Consider the following 19,525-nt stretch of genomic DNA (forward strand, 5'->3'; position numbering starts at 1 on the left):
CATAAAGTGACTGCAAAAATACATAAAGATCTACACAAGATTTAAACCCCAACTATCAAATCTCCCCAAAGCTATAAAGTTTAATTATCAAGTTTATTAATAGAGCATCGACTGAATCATAGGCCCTAATGTTCATCAGGATTATGATTATAAATATGCAGTTTGACTTATTACAATACCACTCTACATTAATCTGCATGTTTTCATGTTTAGGTTGACACCATTTTGACAGTGTGAAAATGTTGAAGACATGGTTTTAAAATGTCTGCAGTATATATTAGGACATTGTAATCCACCTTAAGTCTAATATTCTTTTTCTGCACCACACAATGGGCATGAAATTGTGGGGCTGAATGCCACACACAAGAGATAAATGAATCTCACATTGTGACAAGAAATTGTAGAAGAACCTGTCAAGACATTTGTCTGACACAAAACACACCAACATATCTAATGAAACACTTAGTAGGCTACATTTTCATTCCTTTATATCAATCGAAAAAAAAGAATGTTGTTAGAGTTGAAGACAAGTAGGGACAGTTCACCTTCATATCCAAAATATATCTTTTTTCCTCTCACCTGTGGTGCTGTTTATCAATCTGGATTGTTTTACTGTGAGTTGCAAAGTGTTGGAGGTATCAGCTGTGGAGATGTCTGCCATCTCTCCTCTATAATGTAACTAGATGGCACTCGGCTTGTGGTGCTCAAGGCGCCAAAAAATACATTTGAAAAACAGTTTCATGCAGGAACTATTTTATTTTTACTGAACTACACCCGCCAACCATGTCACCACACAGAAGGAAGCGTGCATCTACTCATGGACGAGAGGCTTGTGCTCATGTCATGACAGCATGAGATGTAAACATTAATGGCATCCTCCTCGGCTGAGCTGTAACTTTAGCTAGCTTAGTGGTGCTAGTTGAGCTAATAGTAGATGCACGCTTCCTTCTGCACAGGTGTAGTGCAATAAACAGAAAATAGTTCCTGCATTAAACTGCTCACAACAAGGTTTGTGGATTATCTTGTGTAGCTGTCATGATTTCTGGAATGAGACATTGCTGTTGAGTTGCTCAGATGTCTCTATCTGGCACTTTGAGCACCACAAGCCAAGTGCCATCTTGTTCCATTATATTCAAGAGAAAGCACATATCTCTACGGCCGATATCTCCAAAACTTGGCAACTTACACCAAAACAATTTGGATCAATAAAAAGCACTACAGACAAATGGAAAAATATGTATTTTTGATTTGGGGATGAACTTTACCTTTAAGTGTGTTCCCATGATAATATATTGGCCCTAAATGAGAAAATGAGCATTAAGACTTTATTTTCCCTTTAAATTTATGATGGATTGTCATATTGAAGTTAAGATATGGATTCAAATTGAAGACAAATGCATCATTTAAAGCAGATAATCTGAATTTAAGACAACCTGTCCACAGTATTAAAATATCACGAACTCTCTTTCACACATTTTAGGGTTGAATTCCATGAATATCCAACGATTCAGTTGTTGTCATGATATGCATGTAATGTGATTGTGTTGTACATGTCAAGTGTGGACCCCAAATGTCACAGCTCAGGATTTTTGGATTCATTCATCAAATATCTTCCATGTTTGATATTTCCTCTTTATTTCTCACACAGCATCCAACCCAGGGGCATCAGTTGTTCTCTGGCTTTATGCAGCAGGCTAAAAAATGTCTTTATTCACATGCAGCGGTAGCTTGTCAGATTACAAAACAGAGACAGGACAGAATGGCTACAGAAGTTCCACATAGGTCTACCAATGTAAACAGGCTAACCCCTCCCCAATTACCCCCAAAGCAGATAAAGCATAACAGAAAAACTGTGCAAAACAATGCATCAACACTACTATTGTTTGTAGCACTATGTGAACACACTGCCTTCATTGTCTCAAAGCAAAGCGGATGTGTGTTTTCTCTAACTGGGACAAACCCCCACTACTTCGGTGTCCCCTCAAGGAATACTGTATTAAAGTATCATACAGACAGCATAATATTTAGTAAAGGCACAGAATAGACTCCTTACACAGGCAGGCTGGTGATTCAGGTACCTCAGATCAATAAGATATTTAGCACTGATGAGGGGGATTTTAAAATTGCCCTTTTAATCAATCAACTGATATGTACAAAAATGTTTTTGAGTTGGTAAACTTGAGTAATAGTTTCTATATTTTGTGCAGTTGTTTTTATGTCTGTAAATGGTGGAAAATAGCCCCCAAATCCGTGACTGGTTATTTATTAATACAGTATAATTTAATCACAGAGTTGAGGGACAGATGGCTTCAGACCAGTGAAACAGGGACAATGTGATGCATCTCCCAAATCAACACACACAGAAAATCATACAGAGCACCTTTTTATGTATATATATATATGTATAAAAAATCTATACTGCATTGCTTTTCTATTTTTTAACTTGTATTCTTAACCAAAGTGTTAATAAAAAAAGACTTCTATCACAATAAGCACTATTGTGTAAAAAATACGGAATGAACTGCTTCACAAGTTTTCATTTTTCATCGATTTCGGCCGGGGGAAAACATTCTTCTCATACAGTCTCCTCTGTTTCATCCATTTCAAGTACTGCAAGTACTTTGCTTCCCACTCCCTTCAAGTTATGTGATTGTATTTTTCCACTTCTCTTTCTATTTCATAAGTTTATTGCCCATCCTCTCCATCACTCATCCTCGCTCTCAAAAACAATAATAATAATAATAATAAACATAATGATCTCAAATATGAATTCCCCTCCATCTCTCAAGTTTTTTTTTTATTATTTAAATTATCTGCTCCTCCTCCATCACCTTCCCCTCACTCTCTCTCTCACTCTCTTCCCCCCTGTCTTTACTTTTTGTAGTTGCCAAACTGAATGGCCAGCCGGTCGCTGACACAGCGGAACGTCGCAGGCTGCACCTCCCAGTAGTTGACAGGGTTAGCAAACAGGCTGATGCCGTTATAGAACGTCCTCTTCATCCCAAATCCTCGAGGGCAGAAGTCATCCACGCCCACCTGGTCGATGTGGTTGGAATGGAGGTACACCACCTAAAAAGCAGAGGTGGCAAAGTAGTAGATGAGTAGAGCATCGTGTGATACATTCAGGCACAGATGGAAAACTAAATCTGTGCATGTTAGGGCCCTGACACACCAAGCCGACGGACGGCTGCTGGTCAATATTGGGCTGTCTGTTAGCATCTGGGCTCTTTAGCAAAAAGAGTTGTTGTTGGGTTGTGTTCTTAATGTGCTAACTGGCTAACTAGCGTCCTCTCCTTTCCCTTTTGAATGACAAATACAGACTACCGTCACCTACTAGTGTGGAGAGTTATTTCCTCTTACGTAGTTGCAGAACGTACGTGCTAGTTGGCCTTTGGCTGTAGTCTTTGTGGTTTGTTCAAGTGCAACTTTTTGACCAAGAGACAGACAACGTGACGCCTTCTTCACCACTAGTTCTTTGATCCTGGTTTGGTGTTTCTTGAACCCTAGACTCACCTGTAGGTATTTCATATCTGGGAGGCCTTGAGGAACACGAGTGAGGCGGTTGTTGTCCAGATGCAGCTCTCTCAGCCTGGGGAGGAAGGCCAGACTGCCGTTCTCAATGTTACGGATGTGGTTAAAGCCAAGGCCCAACCTGGAAAAAGTGAGATGGGGGAAAAAACGTGAAATAGGCAGAAAACAGGTCACTGCATGGTACATTAAACTAAACTGTTTTACTAATGTGAGCTGGAGCAGCTGCAAATTCCCTGATAAGTATCATTGCAAGAGAGGGATATTTAACAGGTGAGAATTAGGGCTGCAGCAGCCTGGCACTATACTCATGTGACCATAAATAGGTGGGAAAGCCCACACAAGCATAAACTAGCAGTTATACTGTCAGCTCATTGTAGTTCGTATTATTACCCCTGAGGGGCACTGCTGACTGGGAATTACATTTTTTATTTTTTTTAAACCACAGGGTAATTCTTCACAGATATGCAAGTAAATCCCACAGGGTGCAAGAAATCAGTTATAGTTAGAGATGAGTATGAAGTTGAAGTGTGAGAGATACCTGTACAGGTTTTTGTAGCGTTTCAGATCCTCCAGTTCCACAGCCTGGATCTGGTTGTGGTCCAGATGAAGTTCATGGAGACTCTCTGGGAGATCTGAAAGACAGACACCATCACATGTAAAGCTCCACTTTAGGATAAGATTTCTTTATTTTTGCACAGAGTTAGATGAGAAGATTGATACCACTCTTATATCTGTAAATCACTCAGCAGCAGATTAGCCTAGTTTAGCATAAAGACTGGAATCGGGGGGAAAGGGCTAGCCTGGCTTAATCCAAATGATTAAAAAAATCTGACTACCAGAATCTCTGAAACTCACTAATTCACATGTTATATCCCGTTTGTATCAAAGTGTGAAAATGTCAGTTTGTGGTTTTGCAGGGCGTTACATGCCTGACTACTTCTTGCCCGGGGGGGCAGTGATTTTGCGGAGGCAGCAGTACTTGTCAGATAACCAGTGATGACATAATTGTTCAGATTAACAAAAGAGATAGAACATGTTAATCAGTGAGCCTTAGATGTTCTGGCGGAGGAGGAGGATTATTTTTTTTGGTTTGGCTAATCTTTGTGCTAAGCTAATCGGCTGCTGAGTTCATATTTAGCATACAGATGTGAGAGTGGTAATCTGACGCACCAGATGGTTTGTTTGGGACTGTCACTTTCAAAAACTACTTGGCAGGTAACTGGATGAACCATCTGTCTATCGCCATCTATTACTAAAGACACAGCCAGTCAGGAGAGGACATGGATATATACAGAGAACTGGGCATAGCGTTGGAGGCAGGGTCCTGTTCATTCCTGTGAAACTCTCCCAGTGGCTCATCAAGCCAAAAGTTTGACTTCCCGGGCATAAAATTACCCAGATCTTCCACATCATTGGGCCCACAGAGCAAGCACACTAGAGACTTCCGCTGGCTGAGCTGGCTACTTCCAGTTTAGCGCTCCACTAACTTGAATGGGGATAAAGTGATTTAATGGTGCGGTTCTTCGAGACGGTCAAAATGTTACTGGATCAAAGTGATGCAAACCCACCCCAGGGTTTGAACCAGAAACCCTCTTGCTGTGAGGCGACAATGCTAACCACTGTGTCATCCTGCCGGATTTTGATGTGTTCTTGTGATACTGTAAGAATCCAGCTGCCGTGCAGGGTAACGGGAGTAGTATCAATAAGTGAATAAGTATATTTCCCAAATTACTGAACCCTTTCTTTAAAGATGAATCTACTGTAAATATGTTAGAACTTTAACCATATATTTAAGTTGTTACCTTTTGGCACTCCAGTCAGTTTGGACTCAGATATACGCAGATAATTCAGTTTCAGTCCCTTGAAGGCTCCAGGCTCAAAGCCGCTGTTGTGGATGGGGTTTGCTCCCATTTCTGCAGGATGAAGGGAAAATTTGTGGCATGAAATAAAATATAGTCTCTTTAATCATCTATACAGTGGCAGAGGCAGCGGTGAGAACCACAGGGAATAGCCTAGATTTGTTGATGTCATCAGCATTTTCTGACCTATGCAGTTCATGTTGACCAGTCCTGTGAAGGCTCCAGCTGCCACCTTCTTGATGCGGTTCTCATGGATCCTCATCTCAACCAGAGAGGTGGGCAGGTTCTTGGGGATAGTGGTCAGCAAATTCTTGGAGAAGTAGAGCTTCTGCATGTGCTTGAGAGGCACGAATGTTCTGGGGTGGACTTTGGAAATAAGGTTATTCCTCAGAGACAGACCCTGAAAAAAACAAACACGGAGAGGTGAAATTAAACACCCACTTTAGCACCCAGACAGTCGGAAAATAAAAAGTAAGACTGCTATAATAACACACAAAGTGGACAAGAGCTTGTGTTAGCATCCTCCGTCTGTACTGAATGAATTAAAACAGATCCAGCAGCAGTTCACAACAGTCTATCACTCAGCAGACTGTCTTTCCACCTGCGCTGGCTGAAAGATGGAGATGGATGGAGGCTGAGGTAAACAGACCTTAATAGAGATGTTATTGTATAATGTCATGTCGGGAGTTTCCTACGCTGCCAGACTTAATATTGCTCTTGGTCGGCGCTCTTGAATGCGGGTCAGGAGTGAGCAAAGCCTTTCTGCAAAGAGAAGCAGGGATGTGAGCTTGAATACTCTCATTTGGCTTCAGGCTCCAACTTAATACAATTAAAGCTCTCAGAGCGAAGGGCGGTGGAGGGTGAAAAAGAAAGGAAATGAACCTCTAAATTCTTGAGGAAACGGAGGGTCATAATGATATTTAGCACTACTGACGCCAATCCAAGCTGAGCTGAGTCGTTTACACATCCTTGAGAGGTGCTGATCTAATGCTGAGTGGGACATTATGAATGTGACCAGACTGTGTGTGTGTGTGTGTGTGTGTGTGTGTGTGTCTTATTATATCTTACACATAAAGCTGACTTACATATAAGTTAGTGAGGCCTTTGAAGTCGTTCTCTTTAAGCTCAGTGATACGGTTGTTCTGCAGGTCCAGGAACTTGGTGTCAGGAGGAATATTCTTTGGCACCTCAGTCAGACCTGAAGACGAGACCAATAAAAACACAGAGGGGAATCACACTCCATTAAATGCTTCCATGGCTAAAAACCAGTTTGTTTTCAATGGGCAAGCTCTTAGGATATCTTAGTCAGACACAGACCTTGGAAAATAAATAGTCACTGTGTGTTTTAAAACCTCCATCAGGCCTAAACATGAACCCAATCACACTCCCACACAATGTCAAATGAGCACTTTGGGCCTGCTCGCCTATTATTTTAATGAGAGGTGGACATAGACACAACCATGGAGGTCAAACAGAGACGTCAAAGTGGCACATAACTAACGTTACTGGTTTGTCACTTACAAAGGCATGCCAGATGGGGATACCAGATGTTTTCCATCTGGTTTCCATTTGACAGAAGTCACAAAGGATGTGACTTAAATACCATCAGGAAAATCACACATCAAATAAAAGGGGAGACGGGCGCAACCCTGACACATGTACACAGAGACATACATACAGTGTGAGTTAATGTGTGAGTGGCGGAGACGCCGTGTCAAGTGATTTAACTTTGGCCTCTTTGTGACAGAAACACCTGCTAAGAAGTCATGAAATTGAGAGAAAATTTGCAGTTAAAGGAAGAGCGTGTAGGGTTTAGTGGCATCTAGTGGTGAGGATTGCAGATTGCAACCCGTTGAAACTTCTCCCATGTGCCACGCCTGAAATCCTGGTTAGAATTCCTTCAGTTTTCATTGTTCAGGAAGTTTTTACCAGGAGCTGAATTATCTGTAGAGGTCTCTTCCTCTCCGAAACAAATGTACCAGGTGGTTAAAACAAATTAATGTTCTCCAACAGCACCTGCTAATGTGTGCTCACCTTTTCTCCCTGATGACTTAAGATCCACACATTCAGGAGGTTTTTAGGGGGAGTAAAATTATCTCATTTATAAACATTAAGTACGCACAAAATGAGGCCTGAAAATGGCGCACACCATTTCCCACGCAAAAGTTGTGATCTGTAAAAGCAGACTTGATGGGAGAAACTTTGACCCACGCTTACAAACATTTTGGAGACGGGAAGTGCAAAACTGATTGTAGAAATTGTCAAAAAAAAAAAAAAATTGGTGCACGCCATTTTTGGCTTTTGTTTCTACGTACATTTCTAATATGGATCCTATGCACTGTTTTATAAATGAGACCCCTGGTGATTTAAACTGGTAAAAACACTGAAAAAAGCAGATTCAAGACAAAAAAAAATCTGTGTTTCTTCTATGCAGCTTGTCGTAGAGTGGCTGCTAACTACGGTGGCTGACCCGAAAATGCAAATGGCCCTATCTAGAGCCAGTTTTTGATTGTGCAATCTGGGCTACTGTAGAAAAATGGCGGTGCAACATGGCGGACTCCATGGACAAGGACCCGCTCCCTGTGTAGATATAAATGGCTCATTCTAAGGTAACAAAAACACGACAGTTCTAATTTACAGGTGATTATATACTATTCCTTGTCTGCCAATCTGTCCCTTGGAATCCTACACACTGAACCTTTAATCATATCAGTGACAAGCACGAACACCAAGAGCTGTTATGGTTAGTGTTTCTTGTGAGTATCTTTTACCATAAAGGCCAAGATTGGGTTACAAAAAGTGGACAGCGTTAAGAAATACACCTGCATTATTCCATTCAGGGATCTCCCTGGAAAAATGACTCAGCACACGCACAAACACAGCAACCAGTGATCATTAACAAGACCACATCACAGAGGACACGTGGACGAACGTATCAGATGTGGTCAGTGGCGCAGACAGGCCACGGCTAAGCGAATCCCAACTAGGGCCGACCTCATCTGGACGGCGACCATGATGCAACCAGACCCGCTGGTGAGAGAGGACGCCAGCTGTCCCACTGGGATCCAGTTTGCCACCAACCACATCTGTCCCACAGGACTCTACCCAGAGCTGTCCATCTAGAGTTAAGTTTAGATATATGGCTTTGGCCTTACTGTGCGCCACACCCTCCATGTCACCACACAGGATCAAACCCTCAGCAGCTCGCTCTGACATTCTGTACAAACCACGTCCTCACAGTACTGAGAGATCTGGGGCAGTGGCTGAGGGAACTTTATAGTGTTTCCAAGAAAATTAAGCAGGGTTTTGCCTCCAGAGAGCAAAGATAAATTCATTAAAGTTGTAGATGACAGAGCAAAGTTTGAATCCTAGGTATAGTGTTCAAATTATAAACCAAACTCAGTCTATGATTTTCTCAAGTGTGATAAAGTTATTACAGCTGCTGTGAGAGCGACCTGACTCCAAAGGTGCACGATGTTACCAGGTGGTTTCATGTGGTAGGAAATATTTACCTTTCAGCCAACACCTGCAGCTTTCGTCGTGCAACCCTGCCAGCTTGAAAACTTCAAATTTGTTTTCCCTGTATCAGACCTAACAGACACGATAAACAAACCTGGAAAAAAAAACACTTTCACCCACTCCCTGATTAACTGAATCCTTTTAACCCTCTAAACCCCAAACCACAGCGCGTTGCCCGTATCTGCCACAAATCTCAAAGCCTTCACCACAAACTGACAAAACTAGCACCCTCTTAAACCCCAGCGCCCCTTAACACAAATACCCGACATCATGCTGGGATGCACACTGAGAGGAGACAGACGCCACCGCCAAAATACATCTGTTCTAAATAAGCACTTGACATCTCGGAAATTATACGCTTCCACATTTACTCGCTGCACAGAGACCGGGGACAGTAAATATATAGAGCTTGTAAAATGATGATTCGACAAAACCATTACGTCTAAACACAGACAGCTTATTAGAGTTATATAGCCAGTATAATGTGAGGAATCTTTATATCCATAAATAAGACTGAGGGGAGTTTATTTGGTCCTGTAAGAATAGACGGAGGAAGAATAGTGTGCACTTATAATATCCAAAGTACAGGAAATTGTAGTGTATGCCTTTATGGAAACATGACTAAAATTGAGTCACAGACTGTAAAAGCATCATAGAAATTATATTTTGATGTTGATTTGTCAAGAAGGAGGTGAATGTCTTTGTATCCTTGTCACCAGCAAATTAGCTGTATGTGTTTTTTGGTGCAACTAATGGTTGTGAATATTCAAGAACACTTAATTACAACTTCTATCTCTCTATCATCCTTTCCTTTTAATCCTCTCCATCATTCAACCCCTTTATCATCTCCAAATCCAGTTTTAGGTTTCCATTAAACATCCTCTCCACAACCAAAAACACCATAAAAAGCTCCTTAAAGACAGTGAGGGAAACTTTTCGTCTCTTCTAAAGTGTCCAATTTTTTGTCTACTACTGTCCTTCCTGTCTCCTTCTCTGTATCCCTTTCTGTCTCTCTTCTTTTCTCCTCTTCCTCATCCAGTCTTTTCCTCCTTCCTGCTCAAACCATCTCCCTCCTGCTCTCCCACCAACTAGTCTGGAACACAAAATCCCTCAAAGGCACGCCTGTCCTTGTCAAAATACACCAGCATTATCCCGAGGAAGAAATTCCTGCCTTAGATAACACACCAAAGAGGGACTTTACTCCCTGAAGAGATGAAAGTCATGCAACACTCGGGTCATGCTCACTCACACTGTTGTTCAGCTCATTTGCTTTCCTGTCTGAACCTCTTGACACACACAGACATAAACTTAGAAATGATGACAAAGCACTGCTCTCACACACACTCTCACTGACCGAGGTCAGAGCACTGGACGACCCTGCGCTGACAGTGGCAGCCGAAGGGGCACATGGGTATGTCAGGGGGGGGGATCTCCTCGACGGCCGAGCCTTCTTCCTCATCCCTCATCATCGTCATCATCCCGCCGCTGTCCATGCTGTCCATGGCGAAATCCCAGAAGCCTCTCTGCTCAAAGGGCAGGGCAGAAGAGGCGGAGAGCAGCCGAGCCACGCAGAGCAGCAGCAGGATGGAGCAGTGTGGCAACATCTTGAACTTACACACCTGTGGGAACACAAGGAGGGAGAGCAGCGTCAGTTTTGTTGTGCATGAATGTAGCCAGTTTATTAGGCACAACAAGCTGAAACTGATGCAGCCTCATATGACAGCCCTAATTAATGAAGTTACCTGCCATGACAATGTCATGACGGCTGGTATCGCTTTCACCTTGGGAGTCTGTGTGTGTGTCCTCATGACAAAACGTTGTCCTGGTGACACCAGTTATAGCAGGAACTACCACAGAAGCAGTTTTGAGTACTTTGCCAGGTGTTTATATTTCATACTGTCTGTCTGTGGGCAGACTTTGTCACCTTATTAGCATCACAACTGTGCAAGATTAACCTTACAGGTGTGTGTTGAGACCAAAATGAAGACTGAGTTGCTGGAGGTCGAGGGGGTTGAAGCAGAGAAAGGGCAGTGGACCCCCCACTTTACGCCCCCTGGCCTACGTTCATTTTAAGTCGCGGATTGCTGTATAGAGATTAGAGTGATCCCATGGCAAGATGGTTTTTGTTGAAGGTGTTCATTCAGCTTTATACCCACTTTATTTTAGAGGCTGAAAGGTGTTTCTAATATTTTGCTCGACCTGTTTATATTCCTGAGAGTAGACAGGAATATGCACAGGGCATCTAAATGTCTGGCATGCTGTAAAATGAAACAAAAAAGAAAAGTAACTGAGCAAGGCTGGACAACCATTCAGACAAAGCAGGGAACTGCCCTGAGGCCCCAGAGCCCCTGGGGCCCCAAACGCCATCTTTAATCCAAATGTCCACAAACTGGCAGATGCTCAGAAAACGTGGCACCAAGTCATATTATCCCAGCATAGAAGTGCTTGTTAGTTTCAGGGCAAATAATGATGCTGCCATGTATAGTCTGCTGTGTGTGTTGTACTAAATAGGAACATGTGGGCGACAGAGCTCAGAGAGTAGGAAGTGGTGTGTGTGTGTGTGTGTGTGTGTGTGTGTGTGTAAGTGTGTGTGAAGCAAACGTTTGGGCCTCCTAACAGGTTAGGAGCTCCTTCTTGTTTATCAGGGCTTCAAATTCATACCTAAGGATAATAGTCAGTGATAAATGGACATTGAAATATTATGAAATGGTCTGCTTATCCTTAATTATAAAGCCCTACTGTTTATACCACACCTAGCAGGCAAACCAGGAGCTGGAGGCTGGTGGGGAGAAATGGACTCATTCCACCCGGGGAAACTTGCCAGGAGTCGACTCTGGGAATAAGAGTCACTTAAACCACACCGACAAAATGACACTGTCTGCTTCCTGCACACCGAGCCCATTCCCAAGAGAGTAAGTCACTCCTCACTGACCAATCGGATGGTGTTGAGGACATCACCTCAGCGGTGGAAAACTTTATTCCTGCAACCGAGAAGCTAAAACAAAGCCACCATTCATTTAGAGGGAAAACTGGGTCTGCGAGTGCATGAGCGTCTGCACATGTGTTTGAGCGTCTATGCATGTCACGAAACACTCCATGATGTCATAGCTGTGCTTGCACACGCTTCTGATTGAGGTCACCAACGAGTCCATGTTTGCTTGCTTTATCCGGCCTGCACTGACCGAACACCTCCATGCAGCCACCACCCCCTTCCACTCAACCTAGAATCTAATTCCTAGAAAAACAAATTATTACCAGGCCAATTGATCCTTACAGCAGGAAATTATTACTCTTAACCTGAGGCTAATCCTGTGAAGTAAAGCCCAGTCCGACACTGGACCCTGGGGTGACCTAAAACCCTATAATCTCTAACCTTGTCGTGTTAATTCCCTTCTCTGATCCCCGACTCCATAATCCTCCAGAAGTCTGGGGAGCCTTGATGCCAATGTTTAGCGTGCAAATCGACTTTCCAGGGAAGTTTAGGGATCCTGTCGCAACATGATCACATTTTCTTTGGAAGCAAGAGGAGAGTAAATTTTGGCTTTTAGCATTACCAGGAGCGAGGTGGATGAGAAGAAGGTGTGGAGGGGAGAAAAAAGGGGGAGGATAATGCAACAACAAAAAGGAGTGATGGTTCAGAGAGAGGCTGACAACATGATGGAGCAAGAAAAGAAAATGATGCACTTCATTTTTTCTACCAGATGTCTTAGGGTCAAATTTTGGATAGTGTGTACGCCACTTAAAAAGCAACTTGAACTTGAATCTCAAAGCATCTTTAGGTCTCTTTGTGTGTTACTTACTTGTCTCAATTCAGTTCTTTAACTGGGACAGCGTTCAAACAGTTGCTTGGTCTTTGCCCTGCCTGTTTCACCCAATGTCCTGGGATATTTCCAGTAGCACTGACTGTTCACAAGAGTGGCTTAAAAGGGAGAGACTGCAATAATAGAACTTGCGAGGGGGTTTCAGGGACTTTCTAATGTCGGGGAAATGCTTCACATTCCACACGTCATGAAGAAAAAAGTTCTCTAAACTGATACTGATCCTTTAAATTTACAAGAGTAGAACCTTAACACAAACACTCCACAAAGAAGAATGTGGTCAGGGTGCAAGCATCGCAGCGTGTGGGTGATGAATTGACAACACATGCTTGTCAATGCAATGTCAACACTTGAGTCCCGAGCACAGTGCGTGAGAAAATGATCCATTTTCAGTCTGTGACCATTGCGCTTTAAAGTTGCTTATGCAATCCACTGCAACTGTAGGGTGTGTGTTTCTTTTTCTGCTGCATTCAAAGGAATTAAAAAGCATTACTGAGGGACATTAAAATCAGTCAAACAAAGAGCCTGTGCATGAAGTGGACCTGGCCTGGAAGCATGAATAACTGGCCCCTGCAGTCTGCTCTCTGCAATAAAAATAGCAGCCAAATTATACCATTTTGCAGAAAAGAAAAAACACCACTGGCCTTGGCTTGGCCAGAAGAATGCAGCGAAAAGGACGCAGCGAGGGCATATATAGTCAGCATCACACAATGACACGCAACACACAAAAAGAGCTGGAATATAGAAAACACAAACAGACTCGATTTCTGCAACGTGTGCTCTGCAGCATTGTGGGAGGATTAACTGTTTCTAGTGTTGTAAATCTACAAATGTAACACCTTTTCTCTAACCTGTGTGCAATGTGTGAGTGTGCAATGATTTGTCAGCCATTTGTAGTGATAGGGTAGGACTGCAGATTGAGACGTGCAGGCAGAGGTGTTTGGGATGAGAAAATAAAGGAGACGGGAAAAAGAATAGTCTATCATCATCCAGGAATGACGTCTAAGGCTACTATAAACACAACACGACGGTAAGACTAAACTGCATCCCACAATCAAGCAGCCTCTCTGGCTGTAACAACCACTTTTATCTTGCGCTAGTGTGTGTACATACAAATTCCTCTCCTCTGCTACCAGTTAAGCTGCGAGCCGCCAAACATCCGGTCTGAGAGGAAAACAAACCAAAGGCTTCAATCTTAATTGTTATTGCCTCGGCTCTCCTCCCAACCAAAGGCCAAGAGTGGTTTAATGGATGGATGGATGGCCGGCTATTCTTGTCTCGCTTGCTGTGATTGTCTCTGGGGTGCTGCGCGGAGGGAGTGTGTGGGGGTGCAGACGAGAGAATGGGAAAGAAAAAAACTAGAGGAGAATGACAATTATGAGACAGACAGAAAGAGTGGGAGTTGTGTGTCGGCAACAGTGAGAAGGATGTGAGAGATGAAGCTGCAAAGGACACACGGAGGTGTGTAATCAACACTTGCATGACAGGTACTACGAATCCTGTCTTTGCTGCACTATATTTATGCAGTATGTGGATACACAAGTGCAAATGCATACTTTTTGTTGGTATTTTTATGAATTTAAAGGGGAACACCACCTAAATTAAGAATTCTGATATGTTATTTCCACGGCTGAGGAAAGTTCAATCAGTAATTGTCATCATGAGCTACTCTCTCCGAAAGCCAGAAACCAGAGAAGGAAGTGTCAAACTTGTGATGTCACTGGGTATAAAGTCTGGAGCTGAATGTTTGTTTCTCTTTTTCTACTTTTCTATTGTAGTATTCTCAGTTCTGAAACAGAAGATGTACCCATATACTCTGAGAAATTCCCCTGGCTTTTATTGTCTCCAGACTCAACACCCCATGACAACACAAATATGAGTTTTAGCACTCTAGTTTCTTGGATTTGGGAGAGGGTTGTCCATGTTTACTGCTATTTTTGACTGTCTTAGACCATAGAAATAAAAGGTATGAATTCTAAAAATGGCTGTAGTTCCCGTTAAGCCAGGCCTTTTGGTTCAAACTGATAGAAATCATAACACGAAAACACCTTAGGCATGAACTGGAGCACTAACTGTGAGCCAGGCCTTATTATCCAACATAAGTGTCCCAGTAATGCTCTTGAATGGGAGCAAATCCCTGCAGCCATTACTTGGTGGGCAAAAAATGTGTCGAAATTACATGCTGCCGACACAAAAACTGCCAATGCAAAGTCCTTGAGGATCTTTTGTCATGGTGGATATATAAGTATAAAGAGAGAGAAAGTCTGTGTAAGGCAGGTAGGAGTGGTCAAGCAAACATTGGATTTTCAACGTGGAGCTCGCTGTTCATGTCCCTACGCAAAGTATGTACATTTATATTACCTACGGGAGTTCTTTTAACCAAAACCCCAATCTTTACGTAAACTTAACCAAGTATATATATCTTTATTTTTTCAGTTCTCTAAATCTAACCAAGTGTTTTTCTTTCCCTAAACCTGAACCAAACTGCAACCATTCATAATAGAGTTTGCACTGGTGTTAGTTTTGTGTTGGCAGCATGTCATTTCAGCACATTTCATGCCCATGTTAAGAGGTTGTGTCCATTGCATGTATTTCTGTGCGACTGTGTTGTGTGGATTCAGTCTAACCTCAGAATCATCTTAACATTTACCGAAATGGCGGCTTCTCGCTCCTCTGATTACTTTCCTCCAATAAAGCAAACAAGAGAAAAAAACAGGAGGAAGTTCCCCAAAGGTGTGTCAGCTCGCACACACCCATAATATGACTGTCTGAACCTCTTGAGGTAGTTGAAGCTGTCATAACAGGCAACAGAAGAGAGACACGTTTATGAAGATGAATTCCAGTGGTTTACTCTTGGATTGGAGAGTTGAAAATAGGATTAAGGGAGGAGGAAGAGCAACAGACATAGATATCAGACAGGATATTCAGGGATGGATGATGGTGTCAGCGAAAGCACCATCTGGTGAACAATCCACCCTACAAGTGTATCACTTGTTTGAGTTTCCCACACCCAGCGTCTGAGATTAGCTTTACATTTCCTATACGCACTATCCATCAAGTGCTGGGTGCTTGTCAGCCTTCGCATCCACTGCAATTACTTTAAAGTGATTGGAGTTCCCACAAGGTAGCCTTTGCCCTCGTCAAGCTAAATAAACATATATTTAAGCTATATGCTCTTTGTGTTGCCAAGAACAATCAAGATACAACACACAGTGTTTGTTCTCCCATGACCGCAGTCGAGAGAAAGGCAATCACTATTACCTCCCACCCAGACACACTTTCTTTTGACTCATGTGAATTGCTGCTATCTTTTCTACAAAAATTATGATTGTAGCATCATCACAACCACTTTTATGGTGTGTTTTGTATTTCCAGCTCCTGCTCTTGTCTGTGTCTTAAAGCGAATGTTGAACCTGTTGGCACCAATACGAGCCGCAGATGCCAAAATCCATCAAGCCTCATAATATCGATCAAGAGATGAAATGCTGGCTCATTTTATCTGTGTATTCATACTCAGGAGCACATCAGCTCGGCTCCTTAGAGCGTGTTGGCAGAGAGGAGTTAAGGTGGGGCAGAGAGTTCAACAAAAGTGCCAGCTGGCGCAACAACGCTGGTGTATTGGCAGCCGCCACGTCAACACTCAGTGCCATTTAACATCACAGGGTGGCTCAAAGTGATCGCAGTGCTGACTGAGCACAAAATACTTGACATGGCTTTGTATTGTGTTGCAGAGAATTAAATCTAATTTAGGCTGGAGTCACTCCGTGGGATATTCGTTTGTTTTCAGTCTGAGTTTTGTTGAAAAAAAAAAAAAAATCCCAAACCCATCATGAATCCAAGCTGCAATAAACTCTGACACCTAAAAAAAAACATAGACATAAAACTCACACAAATGTTTGCTTGTGTGGAATGCAAGATGTCCAAAACACACACACACACACACACACACACACACACACACACACACACTGTATCTGGTCACTTGGCCAAACTCCCTCACTCCCCTATGCCATGTCTCCTTTCCTCCACACATGTGACACACACACACACACACACAGACAGGCACACACACACACACACCCTAAATCCATGTACCCTTCAGACACACAGGCTGTTAGTGCTAGGCGGGTCCGGTAGGAGCATTCGGGTGGAGTTAACTGCCCCAGCGGCTGTAATTTGGTGACTGCTATCCCTAAAAAAAGGAACTGTTTGGCAGCTTCTCCGATGCCGCCAAGCTTGGATGTGGTGGCAAGCTGCTCCACGCTGCAGAGACGAGGCCTGGCCAGACCAGAGCAGAACAGAACAGAGAGCAGAGCAACACAGAGGAACCAAAAAAAAAGAAGGGGGCCAGATCAAACAACTGACCTGCGGGCAGATGAGTCTCAAAGTATGTAAGTATTTCAAAGTGTGTGCCAGTTATAAGCAGGCCATGAAGAGGGACTGTAAACATTTTTTTCATGAACCGAAACAGAATAAAAAGCATTGTATTGTAGAGACTTGGCAAAGATGAGATTTAACTGTCTTGAATTTAAAATACAAGCGTAAGGGAAATTTAACCACTGCAGCTGATCAATGAGGGGGTGAAGAATGCAGCCCTCTGCAGGGGGAATATGAAGCCTGAGGGCCTTAGCGTGGATTTCAGTGGGGACGCAGGGGACACATCTTCAATATTTTGAACATGTGCATTTGTCCTCCCCAATAAAAACATGACAGGATTAGTTACAAGGCATTTCCACCACCATTTGATGCAGTAACGGCACAAATTGCTGCATAAATACTCAGCAGGATGCAGGACATTAAGTGGTTTAAGCTTCCTGGTGGAGGTCCCCAAACGCCCCATTTCACCCTTACCCAGGAGAAGTGTGGGTTTGACAACATTATGATGGCGGATGGAGAGACAGACAGGCAGTGAGGATCACCACAGACAGACTAGCAGGTGTGGGGTGGTCAACCCACAGGCTGGCTAATAGGCAGGCAGGCTGGAGGGTCAGGAAACAGACTGATGTAGACCATCATTTTGACTGTCTGACCATCCGCTTGGCTGTCAGACACTGTTTGCTCTGTCTTTGTACAGCAAGGTGACTCAGTTAAACACACTACAAACGGCTCATATACATGGTAGTTAACCATTGAGGGACATGGAGTCATCAGCACAAGACAGAATGGAGCCACAGAGGAGGAAAGAAAAAAAGTCCTTCATGTTTGTTCGCATCATATTATGTGACAAAGTAAAGCACAGCAAGCTGTAATAACCTCCCTGCCATATAAAGTTTCAGAGGCCGCAGCTCTCTCAACACATTTCAATCTGAACACTGTGTGTGTGTATACAGAGGCTGAATGTTAGGGTAGCGCAGATGTGTACCAGAAGGGGTTGACTTGATTGGCACGTTTCACTATAATTATTCTCCCTTAAATGATGATGCAGGGATGCACGTAAAAAGAGCCTATAAATGTTACATTTAAAGTCTGATGAGAGAACTTTGATTTGAGGATAAAGTGAGTGGAATGGAAAGTTTGGCTTAATTATCATCTCCATCAACTCTTCACTAATGATCGCTCACGGTGCGCAGCCTTTGGAGACTCGGTGCGCCATCTAGTGTGAAGTAGGAGCTGATCGACAAGGTAAAGCATCAGATGCGCCATGCAACAGGTTGCACTGAGCAGATAGATGGTATATTCTTAATATAATAATCATGGGAGGACAAAATATACACAATTAGAGGGTTAAGTGGTGCAAAGCATGTAAAGATTGCGACAACTTTTACTGAAAAAGTGGAATAGAAATCTTTGCAAAGTACAAAAAAAATATAAAAAGCTGCCTTTAATTCAAATTCTATTGATAGCACTGTATTATTTCTATAGTTTAAAAGTTGAAAAATGTCACAAAACATTATAATTTGTGTTGGCAAAGTACTTCTACATAATTACTCTGTTAAGTAAAAAAAAAAAGTTGAAAAGCAAATACATCTAATAAGAATAACCCATCACCCCTACCTTATGGATCGATATAGGATTATTAATTCCAAGTTCCCAAAACAGGTTGAAGCTTTCTCCCTCTGTGCGTCAGATTATGCTGCAGATTGAAAAAAAATTAAAAACAACAGCAAGTCCTATATTTGCATCACATTTAGGGATTATTGCAGTATTTCCCTGTGGTCCTCTGACATCCAGCCGCAGCTCCTCCGCCACTGTGTGCCACTGCGAACCGTGTCAGGGCACCGTGTGTGCGCGCTCCAGTCCAAACCGAGGAAATGACTGAGAGCCGGGGGGGTCAAGCCCATAAAGTTAGCAAGCCAGCCTCCTTTCTCCCCTTTTTGGATGGAGGGAAGAGGAGGAGGAGGAGGAGGAGGAGGAGGATGAGTGGGGGGAGGGGGAGGAGGAGGGAGAGGCCTTAGTACAGTACTTTAGTGCTATTATGGTACAGTGAGGTTTGTATTATTAAAAATAACTCCTATGATCATTTATAAAGTGACATCATTCAAATATCACAGAGAGCTTGGGAACAGACTAGATATTATTACAGTAACAACATGTTAGATTTCTTTATTTTCAATTACAATCAATTGTAACATCATGGTGATGTTCCCTAAAGAAGAATGAAGAGAAGGAGACGGTGCACTGTATTTGAACTTTGTGTCTGAGGTCTATAATTGCCATGTTTAATTGCCTTTTGAAGAAAGAATTTATGCATTGTAATTTTAGCAGCGCCAATTAAAACACAAGCTTAAACATGGCATTGTCTGAAACATCTCAGACAGGCTTCAGTCAGGCATTATTGTGGCTCCTGTAATATAATCA

General features: G+C 42.8%; 1 protein-coding gene across 1 annotated transcript; it reads right to left on the reverse strand.

Moving 5' to 3' along the window:
- Positions 1-1,614: 1,614 nt before the first annotated feature.
- On the reverse strand, positions 1,615-18,980 carry bgnb (biglycan b). The gene is made up of 8 exons (XM_033630240.2): positions 18,722-18,980; positions 10,264-10,528; positions 6,476-6,588; positions 5,577-5,790; positions 5,334-5,444; positions 4,070-4,163; positions 3,514-3,652; positions 1,615-3,069 (listed from the first exon to the last, which is right to left on the reverse strand). The coding sequence occupies exons 2-8, from the start codon at positions 10,511-10,513 to the stop codon at positions 2,872-2,874; spliced, it is 1,119 nt and encodes a 372-aa protein (XP_033486131.1). The 5' UTR covers positions 10,514-10,528; positions 18,722-18,980; the 3' UTR covers positions 1,615-2,871.
- Between the last annotated feature and the right edge of the window lie 545 nt (positions 18,981-19,525).

This window comes from Epinephelus lanceolatus, chromosome 8, assembly GCF_041903045.1.
Source record: "Epinephelus lanceolatus isolate andai-2023 chromosome 8, ASM4190304v1, whole genome shotgun sequence".
Lineage (NCBI taxonomy): Eukaryota > Metazoa > Chordata > Actinopteri > Perciformes > Serranidae > Epinephelus > Epinephelus lanceolatus.